Here is a 14,816-nt window from a genome sequence, read left to right as displayed (position 1 = left end):
TATTCACTTCATTAAGATAGCTCTGTAAAAAATAGGATTATTACATTTTTCCTGAAATAATTCTTCAGAATATTTCCCCCCGCCGAAAAAAATCCTGTTTGTTTGTTCTTCCTCTTGAATGCAATATGCCAAGTTGAATTTAGAGTCTCTTCACTCATCATGGTTACAGAATGTGTTGGCTGAAGACAGCAGTAATTTCCCAGGATTTTGGAGCTTGGGTCAACATGGAAAGCACTTTAAAAACATGTTAAACGGAGAGATTATTTGCTATTGTTTATTTATTTCATAAAATTTATATACTGCTTGATTGTAAAGAAAACCCCCTCAGCTTCAGAGTACTTCAAATCTCCACACCATTTAGCATGTTGTTGGTAAGAACCAGCACTTTGAATTATGCTTTGAAATAAACTGGAAGCCAGTGGCAGATGGAACAAAACAAAATAAAAAAATATGACAATGAACGCTGATTTCATAAACCAGTCTGGCCACTGCATTTTCACTGGCTGAAGTTTGCAAACAACTACATGGTAATGATAGTGATGAGAAGTTATACTTTTGCACTACAACTCCATGTGCACAGTGCCATATAAATAAACTTTTTCTGAGGAGCTTTACGCAACTTGGCCCTCAAGCGGAATTTGAAGAATCCTCAGCCTGCTGGGACAGGATTGCAAAGCACTTTACAGATACCTGCTCCAGATTAGTTTCTGCAGGTGTAGTGTTGATAATGAAAGCTAATGAATGTAGCTTTCTCTTGGATCTATCAATATAACAGTGATCTTGGTGCCTTGGAGTACAATTATCAGCTTTGGCTGATATATACTTAAAACCCTATCGAGAGAGAGAAAGAGATCATTGTGGCCGTTATCCACACTCTAATAAGCTCCTGGTTGGATTGCTGCAACGTAGTATATGTGGGACTGCCTTTGAAAATGCTCCAGAGAGTTTGATAGGTCCAAAATAGGACAGCAAGATTATTAATGGGGAATGGCAGATACGATCACATTATTCCAGCGTTTTGTCCACTGCACTGGCTCCCTGTTCATTTCCAGTTCCAAGTGCTGGTGTTCACCTGGTTCCAAGGAATCTAGGCTGCATTGTTTTCTAAAGGACTCCTTCCTTGTCCTGACTGGCCCTTCAGATCTTCATCAGAGGCCTTTCTGAAGGTGCCCCCACCCACCACAGTTAAACAGGAAGGGTGTACAGAGGGCCTTCTCAATAGGGTTATCTAAGTTGTCGAATCCCCTTCCCAGAGAAACTTCCCTGGTTACCTAGGTTATGCTCTTTTCAGTGCTTGTTGGAGCATCCTCCTCCTCCTCCTCATCAGCACCCCAGGACTTTTAATACCAATACGACTAATATGTATTAGTCAGTGCATTCAAATCTCAGCAGAAATTGCTTTTTTTTTTACTGGTTTTTAATTTTATGCTCGTCTGCTTTTATATTGTTAGATAACGTTTTATGTTGCTTCTATGTTTTTGTGCTATTTGTATTTTATTGATTGCATCATATTTATATATTTTATGTTATTTTTGCAAAATGTCCAACAGACTTTGGTCTGTAAGCAGCCTAGAAGCGGTAGAAATAAATAAAATATTACAAACTGTATCACATTTCCCTGCATATATATATATATATATATATATATATATATATATATATATATATATATATATATGTCTGAGGATGTGGACAGGTTGTGCATGTGTGCTAAATGTAGTATTAACCTTTTTATCTGGTCATATTTCAAATTATTCAAATTTAGTGGGAATTTTCAGCCAATTAGTTAATGTTTTCAAAGCTGCATTCACGAAGCAGGAATGGCATCCTGTGGCCTTTCAGAGTGATCACAGGTGGGTTTTCTCTGGGGATGTAGTGGGCATTTAATTACTGTCAAATTAAATTATGCTATTTTGAGATTACTGTATGTCAAACAATGACACCATCAGCGAACCAATGCATTTGACAAGTTTCATATTTCTGTTGTGGGGATGTGTAAGAGCAGTGAGCATATTTTCTGTATGAAAATAACAGAAGCCTTTTTTTTGGTTAATGGTAGTGCACTGTTGTTGTTGTTGTTGTTGTTGTTGTTGTTGTTGTTGTTGTTGTTGTGACTGTTATTTTAAATTCCTCCCTTATCACCACATACACCTCAAGGTAGTATAGGTGCCAAACTCCAGAAGTACAGTAGTCCCAAAATGTCATAAAGGCATCAAGAAAAGGGGTAGGGCAGGCTTTCACTCACTCTGTCGATGCATGTGAGGTCTGGAATGGAATCCCTGTGTAAAACGATAGCCTGTCTATCGTTAAACTCTCCTGTCTTCTAAAGGTATCCTAGCTGAGCACTCTGCTTGCGTAGTACAGTGGGACATGATGGATACAGTTATTAATGTTTTCATTATTTTATTATATTTATATCCTGTCTTTCATCTGTCATGGAACCTATGGTGGCAAAGATGTGCTCACCCACCTGGACATTGACCAGACTCAGGCCTGCTGAGCTTCAGCAAGGTGGTGGCGTTGTGTGGCTTCAGAACATGACCTGGTTTGAGGGGCTCTAGGCAAAATGTCCTCCATGGGCTGTGCTGCTTTTTCTCTCCTATAACCCTCAGCTGCACAGGTCACCATCACCACTGACGTTAAAATTTTGGTTGTGCATTTTTGTTTGGCTTTTGGAATTGTGAATGGACAGTGGTGATGTGCAGTCATCTTCAATATTCCCCCCAAAACCTAGCCCTGTGCATACGGCTCATAATATATACAAACCAGATATGCTACAGAAGACATAGTTTTAATTTTTAATAAACAGCCTTGCTGGATGAAACCTTTCTCCTGCTTTTACGTTTAAATTGATATGACAGAAAAGAGACTTTTAAGCCACAGATGCTCCTTTAGTTAGAAGATGTTGCAATAACATATAATTTCCCTTGAAGGATCCAGTTTCCTTTATTATCTACAATCAAACACAGCTGTGTGCAAAATCTTTAAAATGTAGCTAGGGGAAGGGTGTGTGTGTGTGGAAAACCCCAACAAAGATTGTGTGGTAATTAAGCTGTGCTCTGAGATATTTGTGAGGGACGTGGAAAATAATTGTATTTTTTTTCTTAAATTTTTATTGGTATGCAATAAAACATTAAATGGTCACTTATATAAAAAAAGAATAATTATCTTTGGTCCAGCATGGAATGTCTAGACCAGCTTTCTCTCCTACCACTTCCAATTTTTGTTCCTCTCTCATTTGTTGGAAAAAGAAATCTTTCTCCACTGATTCTCTCCACTTGTTTAAAATTTTATAAATTGTGATAATGGATGTAGGGCTTCTATAAGTTGTTATAACACTTGAAGAGGCCTGAGCCAGTCACAAAATGGCAGGTTGGGGAATGAACATAAGAGGCTTGCTGAACCAGACCAGAGCCCCATCTAGTCCAACATCTTTTTAGAAACTCTTTACCCCATTTTGTAAATGGATAACCCAGAAGTAGATGCTGGATCTCGATTCCATGCTGAGCAGATAACTCAAGAAAGCAACAACAGCTGCACACACTTGGTATCTTCCTCATGATATGGAAAGCATTGTGGAAAGCATTCAAAGTGCCCTCAGCTGGACACACTAAAGGTCAGAAGGAGAGCCAATAGGGGATGCCGGGGAGGGCAGCAGGCACAACTGCACTAGGGTTGCCAGACTCAATAGTGGACAGGACCTCTGTGCCTTTAATTGCCCTGCTCTCTTTTGAGTCTGGAAACCTTAAAGAGAAACCAGCAGACCCTTTGTTTAATTTCCAAGCAAAGGGTCTGCTGGTTTCTCTTTAAGGTTTCCAGACTCAAAAGAGAGCAGGGCAATTAAAGGCACAGAAGTCCTGTCCACTATTGAGTCCATACCTGCCAAGTTGCTGTCGGAGAAATAAGGGACCGGGCGGAAGTAGCAGACTGGAAGTAGCGCTGCCGCCATTTTGGAACTGGGCGGAGAATGCTCAGAAGTGACTTTTGATGCTGCTTTGCCCAGTTCCAAAATGGCTGCTGCGCCAGAAGTCGCACTGCAGCCATTTTGGAACTGGGCAGAGCAGCACCAAAAGTCGCTTCTGAGCATGCTCCGCCCAGTTCCAAAAGGGCCGCCGCGCCAGAATAAACCGGGGAAAAACAAAAAAAATCTGTTTTTTCCCCAGCTAGGAACAGCTGGAAAAACGGGGATTTCCCGGGGAATACGGGAGACTTGGCAGCTATGATTGAGTCTGGCAACCCTAAACTGCACTCCCCTTCTTCATTGTTTTTAATTTAGTAGGCTTAATGCCTGAAAATGGTTTTGTCTTCTTTTGCTCTCTTATTTCAAGTTTCCATTCATAAACAGGAAATGTCAATGGAAAAGTGGAAGCCAAGGCTTTGGTCCTCACACACACACACACACACACACACACACACACACACACACATCTTTCTCACTCATTAACACTATCTCAAACATTGTTGTTGTTGTTTAGTCGTTTAGTCGTGTCCGACTCTTCGTGACCCCATGGACCATAGCACGCCAGGCACTCCTGTCTTGCACTGCCTCCCGCAGTTTGGTCAGACTCATGTTGGTAGCTTCAAGAACACTGTCCAACACGGAACTAAAGAAACATACAAGAGCAGAATCTGGTCCACATTGCTCATTCCTGGCTAGGATTTAAAGATGAGTGATATAAATGCATCTTACTTGTTTTGACACACACACACACACACACACACACACGGAGAGAGAGAATTTAATATAGAAACTGACAAGCTTTTGAAACCATTTTGTTGTTTCTTAACAGGTAGGATGGGGACTCTTGTGGTCAGGGATTGTGGGAGTTGTGATCCAGCAATATCTAGAAGGAAAACATTTTATCATCCCTGATCTAGTACTGTATTTAGAAATGCACTATCCTTCAGTATAGTATTGGTACTTTTTGCTGCGGCTTTAGTATAAAACACATCCTGTGAAAAACATGCTGGTATAACAAGGCAGCTTTCTAAACTTTCAATATATACATATATATATATATATATATATATATATATATATATATATATATATATATATATATTAAAGAATAAATTGGACTGTTTATTAACTTTAATTTATTCCCTCCCTGAGATATGTGGTAGTTTTCTAAACAAAAATGGAGAAGAAGAAATCTAGAAAAAGAAAAAAAAGTTTCCCAACATCTACATTATAATTTAATTCTGATAAGTTAAAGCAACTTCTGAAATTTCAAAACAGTCGTGAACTCTCAAATCTCTGGGCTACTATTTTAGAAGAAATGTGCTTCTTTCTTTTAATTAAATCCCAGATGATCTGTATAGGAAGGGAAATCTGCATAGGAGATTGTGGGAGGGAAAATAATCCCAGGCAGACTTCCTGCTGCTTGTTTAGTTTTGTTGTTCAATAATTTACAGTGCTATGCACATACAAAGATTGCCTTTTTCTTTTATCCAAGAGGTCCATAATGTGAATTTTTATTTTATAGTTCTTATTGTATTATGCATTTCCATATTGCAAACTCGTATAAAAATATACCTGTGTGGTGCACAAAATCTTAGTTGAAACCCAAGTAATGTGACAATAAAATGAAAGCAAAATATTTTAAGGAAACAAGAGCACAGGATGGATAATCTGACAAGAAGGTTATAAAAACAGTAAATTATTTTTTTATAAGAAGGCTGGCTGAAGTCTTAAGTTTGTGCCTAAAACTCATTACACATAGCGCCAGCGTGATATCATTAGGCAGAAAGTACCATAGCCACTGTTCCACCAGACTAAAGGGACAGTTTCTTGTTGAGGACAGATGTGCTTTTCTGGCAGATCCTAATGACATAAAGATCCCTTCCTGGATCAAGCCAAGGGCCCATCTAGTACAGAACTCTGTTCTTGCAGTGGCCTACCAGAAGATAAGGCAGAGGAATAAGGAAATGGGCAAGTTTTTCTAGGTTGTTTAGGACTCACTCAGTAATGTCCTGGCAACCAGTGATGCTCTCTCAACACCAGTATTCAATAGCAAAATGTGACGGATTGGCCTGGTGGGCAAAAGAACTCCAGGGTGCAGAGAGTTAAACCCCAACCTCCTGGATAAATGACGCATTCCATTCCTGAGGGGCGGGACTGCCAGGAGTTTAAAAGGAATGGGAGGCAGTTAATTCGGTTGATTAGGAGAGGGTTGTGGGAGTTGAGAGGGAGCGTGTGGGTAGGCGTAGGAGATCTTAAAGTGTTCTGAGGAGTTTAATTGAATTATATTATCTAGCCATTGTTAAGTGAAACTATGAATATGATCTAAGAACCTGTACACATGAAACCATTACGCATTTAAAAGTCATCTAGTCTAAATAAAGCTTTCTTAAATGTTAGTGGATGTGCTTAATTATTCCAGCTGGGTATCTAAACTCACAGAAGTGGTGGCTCAATAGAGGACAAAACTTACCTCGGGAATTGAGGCAACGGTTTGTGTCTTAGAGTTACACTGAGGAGGCTTAGGAGGATAACCTGGGGTGCTACAAAGTTGCCAGAGTGGAAAGGGCAAACTTTTGCAGTGGGGAATCAAACTGAGTGAGACCCTTTACTGTAGGCAGGAGGCTATTCCGTCAAACAGCCTAGAGTTTCTCATGATACCAGGCCACGTAAGCTGGAAGACTCTCTTTACTAAGAAACCCAAGTAACAGGGGTTTATTATAAGGCAGCAGGAGAAGTGGGGGGTGGTGGTTTCACCCCTGGATTCCTGTGGCACATTTTTAGTAATAGAGAGGGTGGACAATTCGTCACATAATTGGTGGCAGCGGATCCCCGAAAGTTTAGTGACAACGCCGGGACTGTGTTTGTCGCATATTAATTGGTGGCAAAGCCCTTTGGGTTTCGTCGAACAAACATCTGATAAAGTGTGTTCTCTTTCATGGAGAGCACGTGTTTCGGTGGGACCAACAAGACATCCCTCTGTTGCTGGGCGGGTTAGTTTGGATGGCCTCAAATCTTATTGGGCACCTCTTGGTCATTGGGGAGAATTTGATGTTGCAATTTATGATTGATGGCCAAGGGGCTATTTATTCCCTGCATGGAGCATTGAGCTGCCTCTTCTTGCTGCACACATCAGAACACCCTCCCACCCTCCCTATATTTAGGGCTGTTCGCATTGACCTTGCTATGCTTGTCATAGGATTGTCTGCTTTGGGGCAAGGGCCTGGTAGGAAGTTTTCCATTTGGCTGATTGGTGGGTGCAATTTGGTTTTTTGCCTACTGCGTAGCAAAATAGTCACCACTTGTAAGGTTGCGGTTAGCCATTGATTAAAAACTGGTTGGTGGATGGGTTATGGTTGGCTGTGCCTGCCCCTCCAATGCTGCTGCTACAAGGGTATTCCATTAAAGGAATCCAGGGGCTCGCCATGCTCTTGTCTGAACCCCTGTCAAGGCGCTAGGGCCACGCAAGAGCCCCTGGGAGCATTTGGGGAGAGGTGAGGGCCTGGCACCCAGCTCTATTCTCTCCCCAGAAATGTTTTCCCTTATTGACTTTCTCAGGCTTGCGGGTGTCAGTTCTGTTCCTACCTCTAGGTGGGAACAGATAGCCGCGAACCAATGCCTAAACCAGTGTTTTTCAACCACTGTTCCGCGGCACACTAGTGTGCCGCGAGATGTTGCCTGGTGTGCCGTGGGAGAATTACTTTATATATAGTCAATATAGGCACAGAGTTATTTTTTAAAAAACATTTTCTAATGGTGGTGTGCCTCGTGATTTTTTTCATGAAACAAGTGTGCCTTTGCCCCAAAAAGGTTGAAAAACACTGGCCTAAACAACCACTCACATTCTGTAATCAATAAAGTTGTGGCCAAAAAATTATGCCAAAAACCTTAAACAAAAATTCTGTGTGAATTGTGTTTTATTTGAGGGTGGCTTAGGGACCTCGACACGTAACAACCAAGTTGCAGTGTGTGTGTGTGTGTGTGTGTGTGTGTGTGTGTGTGTATGCATATTACAAGTGGCTCAGAAATTATCTTGAATAAAGCATATCTATCTGTATATCTATCTGCCACAGGCTTCAGTGCAGTCAAGAGTTGCTTGCCCAGTGGGGTGCTGCTGCAGTTATAGCCTCCTTGCAGTAGAATCTCTGCCCCATATCAGTAGGGCAGAAGCAAGGCAACAACGTGGTCAGGGCAGTGTGGACAATCCAGCTCTCACACCAGTTCCTCCAGGCAGCCTTAACCACATGTCGCCCTATGTCACCCATCCCTGTCCTAATATATATGACAGTGATGCTGCTGCCAGGAGACTTTTGTCACACTATCCACCCGCCCCGCCCCATGAGCTGCTTCTCTTTCCCATCTTTCCCTCCTGTCAGGTGTCTAGTCCTAGACGCCAGCCAGTATAAGATGCTTGAAAGCATTTCATCACCAGCATGTGAAATGGCTTCCGTCCATGAGGGCTCTACCATATGACTACTTGGTATAACAAGAAATGCTCTAAGCCACAGTAACCAAGTTGATTGGCAGACGGTACATTTCAAACTGCTGTGCATGCAAACGTTGCTGAAATATCTTTGATATCAATGGAGTATTTGAATAGTGTACAAAGTATTGTAGTTGCTTTAAAGTTTCAGACAGGAATTTTTAAGGCCTCATCAGTGACACCCAGTGGCTCCCTGATGCTAATTTTAATGGTGTGTTTTGCAGTTTTTAAGAAAGCAGCTAAGAATAGTTCCAGACTTAGCAGCCCATATGTTGTTTCAGAATATAGTGAGTGACCCTAGTTAATCAGTAATATCCTTATTGATCTTCTTTTTCAACAGGTCAACACTCTTTGTGAAATATAAGTACCACCCAGATCTGCTGTGGGCAAATGAATCTTACTGGACGCTAATAGTTGTCTGTAGACAAAATATTTTCATTATTCCAGCAGGATATTTAAATAGGAATTATAGATGTTGCTCAGTAGGGGATTTGTTTTGTTTTATGGCTGCAAACACTTAGACAAGCACTTATATTTGTTAACAGTGTCTCAGTGCCTGAGCCAATATTGGCTGACTTGAACTTCTAATGCTAAAGAATCTCTTATGGAAGGCAAACCTTTTGGCTATGCTACTTTCTTATTCTGTTCACCTAGCTATGTATCTCCGAATCAATCTTAAATCATTATTAAGATATACCATCTTGCCAAGCTGTTCAAAAGACTGTCTCTCAAGTCAATAGATCTTTTTAACTTCAACTAAATGTATTTCATTTTTAATATCCACAAAAGAACAAAACCTTACTTGAAAAGCAGAACCCTTCATTTATATTTGAAGAGTGCCTGAACCACAATGTCTGAATCCAAATTAGTATCTGGAGATTTCCAATTTTAGGGAGGGGAGAATCTAATAAATCAAGAATCTAACTTGGAATTAATGATTTTTGAAAAGGCTTTGTTTTTCCTTTGACTGTGTCTTGCATTTTGAAATAAGTTATTTCAAAGAAGTTATTTTAGATAAGTTATTTCAAATAACATTTTGGATTTCAATTCCCATATTTTAGGTTTACTACCTTTTGCCGCTGCTACTTGTTTGGGGTGAGGGGAACAAAGGCAGTTGGATGTATGTGCAAAGAATCCCACATATCTTTTCCACATTTCTTTTTGCATAGAATGTTTTCATAGCTTAATTATTGAATAATGAAATAAATAGAATCGAGACCCTTGCAATAGATCAATATACCTATTTCAAAGGAATTTTGAGCTCCTGGGTTTCAGTAAAGATTTTGAAAAATGATGCAGTCCACAACAATTCACACTTTAAAGCTTTTTCTTTCTTTTTTTAAAAAAATCTAAACTAAACTATTATGAAGGTGATTTGTTGTACCACCCCATGTGCACTCCAGAATCCTGTTTATTTCCCATTCAGTTGAATGCTAGGCAATGTTTTGGATACAAAGCAATTTCCTTGCAGGACTAGTGTTAACAATGATGTGGAGAGTAACCACATGGAATGGACCCAAAGTATAATGTCCTATTCATTACCACTGCAAAAAGATGTGATAAATCTGTGCAGGGGCAGCAAGTCTTCAACAATGTCAGAATGAGCCCTAAGTTAAACTTAACAAATAGATGGACTTGTTAAATCATTGTACCGTCTATCACTTTGTATATTAACGGTAGTTTTTTTTTTGTTTGGTCTGGTTTGCAACACCATGGTAAACCAAACCGTAGCTTGGAGCAAACTCCTGGAGAGGAGATGGCTGCTGCTTTGCTCCTCCCTGCTTACCTTTGGCACATAATAGTAATAAATAATAATAAAACAAACATTAAAATACATCAAATATCACAGATTAAAAACTTCCCTAAACAGGGCTGCCTTTAGGTATTTTCTAAATGTCAGGTAGTTGTTTATCTCCTTGACCTCTGATGGGAGGGCGTTCCACAGGGCTGGCGCCACTACCGAGAAGGCCCTCTGCCTGGTTCCCTGTAGCTTTGCTTCTCACAGTGAGGGAACCGCAAGAAGGCCCTCAGTGCTGGACCTCAGTGTCCGGGCAGAATGATGGGGGTGGAGACGCTCCTTCAGGTATACTGGACTGAGGCCGTTTAGGGCTTTAAAGGTCAGCACCAACACTTTGAATTGTGCTCGGAAACATACTGGGGGCCAATGTAGGTCTTTCAAGACCGGTGTTTTGTGGTCTCGGCGGCCGCTCCCAGTCACCAGTCTAGCTGCCGCATTCTGGATTAGTTGTAGTTTCCGGGTCACCTTCAAAGGTAGCCCCACGTAGAGCGCATTGCAGTAATCCAAGCGGGAGATAACCAGAGCATGCACCACTCTGGTGAGGCAGTCCGCAGGCAGGTAGGGTCTCAGCCTGCGTACCAGATGGAGCTGATAGACAGCTGCCCTGGACACAGAATTAACCTGTGACAGGTTATTTATAACCATATGACACCAAGTCCTTAGCATCTCTTGGCTTCAGTCTCTTCCCTGTTCTCCTGATATACCCTGATCATTGTCCCCTACTGTACCTCCCAATTCTACTACCTTCAGCCGCTCTTATGATCCCACCGCCCTCTTCCTGCCTCCTGTTTTTCCCTTCGAATCCATCTTCTATGAACCCTTTCTTTTAATTTCCTACTCCTCTTCCCCACAAAGCTTAAGTACGAATAACTGCATGTGCTCAGATTCATCACTGGCTGCCATTGTCTCTTCCTCCCCTTGTCGTTCCCCTCCAATGCACTCTAAGTGCAATGCAATCTAAATTTAGATTGCAAGCTCCAGAGGGCACTTCTGATTATATTTCTGTGTAAAGCACCTTGTATGCTGCTGGTGCTATATAAATAGCAATAATAGTGAGCACTTTCTTCTTTTAATCACATACTACAACTGTCTGTTGCATCTTAAAGGCTTTTCCATTGCGTCCTTTAACATACAGTCCCTTGAGATTTCTGCTTCCCATTGGTCTCTGTGTATAAAGAAAAGCTGGTGGGGTGAGTTAATATGTTCACTGACCTCAGATTAGTATCCTTTCTAATTCAACATTTCTTACCAATGCTCTTATCTAGGCTGGCTAAGATTAATTATGGTTTTCTCTAATTTACGTAATTTAATAATGAAATAATGGGAACACATTGGACTTTTGCTTTCTCACGAAAGTGAACAGATGCAGTACTGTTGTGGGAATAGCTGAGAGTCACTCTCAGGATGAGAGGCTTGTGAAACTTTCAATAAAAAGCATTGTTTGTTTGTTTGTTTGTTTGTTTGAAGGCTATCCTGTTCCCCTAATTCTGAAGTGTGTGCATGTGAAGAAATTGTGAGTGCTGTCCCTGTATACTATGTATACTGTGTGTGTGTGTGTGTGTGTGTGTGTACACACACACATACACAGTATCAAATTTTATGTACTATAAAATGTTATGTAATATAAAATTAGTTCTGCAGTGCTACCTCGGTTTGCGACCACAATCCGTTCCACAGAGGCAGTCGCTCGCCAAAGTGGTCGCTCCCCGAAGGCACGCTTCTGCGCATGCTCGAAACACTGATAGAGCGCTCAGAACCCGGATGTAAACACTTTCGGGTCCGCGGCAGTCGCTCGCCGAAGCGGTCGCAAACAGGTAGACGTAAACCGAGGTTTGACTGTATCTCTTTTCCCTTGCATGTGTACTTTATTATTCCTGCTTCTTTAATTTTGCTGTGAAAAGAAAATGTGTGTATTTGGATTTTTAAAAGAAGGGGACAGGACAAACAACTGCATTGTAAGCTGTAAATGAACAGATTTGAGTGCCTGATGTTACTACTGTAGAAGGGAGAATACTTTAAATATATGGCTATGAGTTTAATTTCTCATATGATCTGTCTGTACCCCTATCAATATCCGTGCTACCAAAAACCAACCAAAATTTTAAAAACAAGTCTTATACCAAAGCTAAAATCTAAGCAGCAGCAGCAGCAGGATATGATAAGGGGAAAGGGTGTTTAACAGTAGCTAGAGGGGCAGTCATACTTTGCATGTGTTGTCTTAAACTGAAGATATTTTAATTTATGTTTATGATTTAACTACATATCCATAGAACCTCAGGCACTGTTTCTACTTCATAAAAGTAGTGTGTTGAAGATATTTGGAAAGGTAAAACTGCATGCTGGCAGCTCAGAAGTGATTTTGTTTGCCATTTTGTCCCTACTCCTACCGACCCACCCTCCCCCAGCAGGGATTTTAGACATCTCTAGCAACAGAATCCTTACTGTCTTTACCTTAATTAAATTGCAAAATCATTAAGGGAGATAAATAATTACACAACTTTTAGAAGACATCTGAAGGCAGCCCTGTTTTGGGAGGTGTTTAATGTTTGATGGTTTTATTATATTTTTATATATGATATAAGGCACCCAGAGTAGCTTGGGAAACCCAGCCAGATTATTATTATTATTATTATTATTAGTGATACGTTGCGACAGATTAGATATTTTTCTGTTTCGAATAGCCTTTTTCAGTATAGACTCAGTAATGGGATAGCTACTGAAAATGTTTTAGGGTCTGCTAACTTAGTGCTTTGGGTTTTTTCCTATTAGTGTCTTCCATTTACTGTTTTCCCAATTTGTAACTGTCCAGTTTACAATGGGTTGGTGAACTGCAGGGCCTAATTTGTGCACAGAGTTACTAGGGACAGAAGCTGCCCTCAGTGCCAATGCTAGGGTTTGGGTTAGCATTCATGTGATCATTTTTTGTTTCAATGATGGCTCGAAAAGGGTCAACTGATACAGCCCAGTTGCAATAAATCAGTGAGGATTTGCATTAAAATCTTGTGAAGGCAAACACTTGTTTATTGCAACATGTGTTGAGTTTCTGTCAAAAGGTGTTTTCCTAAGTGACACCACGAGCCTTAGTTCTAGGTCAAGATTTTAAGTGGTCATCCTGGAACTCAAAACATTATCAATCTCAAATTCTGCAGAAGGTTGGAGAAAGAACTAGGGTGCATTAGCCCTACTTGAATTGACTGCTCATTACTTCCATTATTTTCCAGTTAACAATGATTTCAAACTGAGAAACATAGGTGCCTGGAAAAGCACCATTTAATTAATCTTGTTTTGTTAACATCTGTTGCAAATAGTAAGCCAGTTTGGTCTAAATGTTAAAATAAACCAATAAATTGGCTCTTTGAATTGCAGACAAATACCCTGTTCCCCCGAAAATAAGACATACCCATAAAATAAGCTGTAGCAGGATTTCTAAGCATTTGCACAATATAAGCCATACCCCGAAAATAAGACATAGTGATAGGCGCAGTTCTGGAGGACCCCAGGAAGAGGCGAGGCTGGACACGTAATAAAAAAATAAGACACCCCCTGAAAATAAGTCATAGTTTGTCTTCTTGAGGAAAAATGAATATAAGACAGTGTCTTTTTGGGGGGGGGAACACGGTATTGAATTTTTAAAAGTTTTACACATACATTGGGGGGGAAGGCTTTTTATTACTTTTGGTTTATTTTGTAACTCTCAATCATAGAAAAGACTTCAGAGTACAGTCATACCTTGGTTTTCAAGCATCCTAGTTTTGGCTCCCGAATGATCAAAACCCGGAAGTGACTGTCCCGGTTTTTGAATGTTGTTCGGAAGCTGGACATCCGACAGGGCTTCCATGGCTTCTGATTGGCTGCAGGAGCTTCCTGCAGCCAATCAGAAGTCACACTTTGGTTTTCTAACATGTTGGAACTTGAATAGATTTCCAGAATGGATTCCGTTCGACTTCCAAGGTACGACTGTAGTTCTTTTTGAAGTGAAGTAGTTCTGAAATCACAGAAAGCTCAAAGAGTACCATCTGGTGCATAGTTAAGAGCACCGTTAATTTATTTCAGTAAAGTTAATGCCCTTTATGTAGACCTAACTGTTCACAGTTGCTGACTAATTTGGGATGTTCCTGCGTTCATACCTTAACCTAACTGGAGATGATAAAAGGATAATTGATATTATGAAACATGAAGTCCACTAGAATGGATAATTGTTTAATTATCACCAAAAAAATGCACACTGTAAAAATCAGGGAGAGAAGAAGACAAATGAAAACATTTCACCATGAAAAAATAAATATTTAGCATAGAAACCATAGGATATCTAAGATAGATTGTACGCCTTAATATTTAGACTTGTTTATTGTTTGTTTTCAGCTGGGAAGTCTTGAGATTTCTTCTTTCCAACCTAAGGTGGTGGATAGAAGAGTATGCCTTTGACGGCTTTCGATTTGATGGTGTATCATCTATGCTGTATCACCATCATGGTATTGGTAAGTTTAATCTGCACACCAGTGATGTTCATAATATCATGCAGTAGTGTAGCCATGCAATAATTTCAAATTTGTTAATCGTTCCTTTTGAAAATC

General features: G+C 40.4%; 1 protein-coding gene across 2 annotated transcripts in view; it reads left to right on the top strand.

Annotated features, from left to right (window-relative positions):
• Positions 1–14,816, top strand: part of GBE1 (1,4-alpha-glucan branching enzyme 1) — a 160,463-nt gene that overhangs the window by 80,659 nt on the left and 64,988 nt on the right. For both annotated transcript variants that reach the window (XM_035114821.2, XM_035114820.2), the window contains exon 8: positions 14,605–14,720. In XM_035114821.2, the coding sequence (XP_034970712.2) occupies positions 14,605–14,720 (116 nt within the window). The remainder of the gene's footprint in view (positions 1–14,604; positions 14,721–14,816) is intronic.

Source organism: Zootoca vivipara, chromosome 4, assembly GCF_963506605.1.
Source record: "Zootoca vivipara chromosome 4, rZooViv1.1, whole genome shotgun sequence".
In the NCBI taxonomy this organism is placed as follows: domain Eukaryota; kingdom Metazoa; phylum Chordata; class Lepidosauria; order Squamata; family Lacertidae; genus Zootoca; species Zootoca vivipara.
The sequence above is the reverse complement of the archived record's forward strand: the minus strand, read 5'-3'. Positions and strand labels throughout refer to the sequence as shown.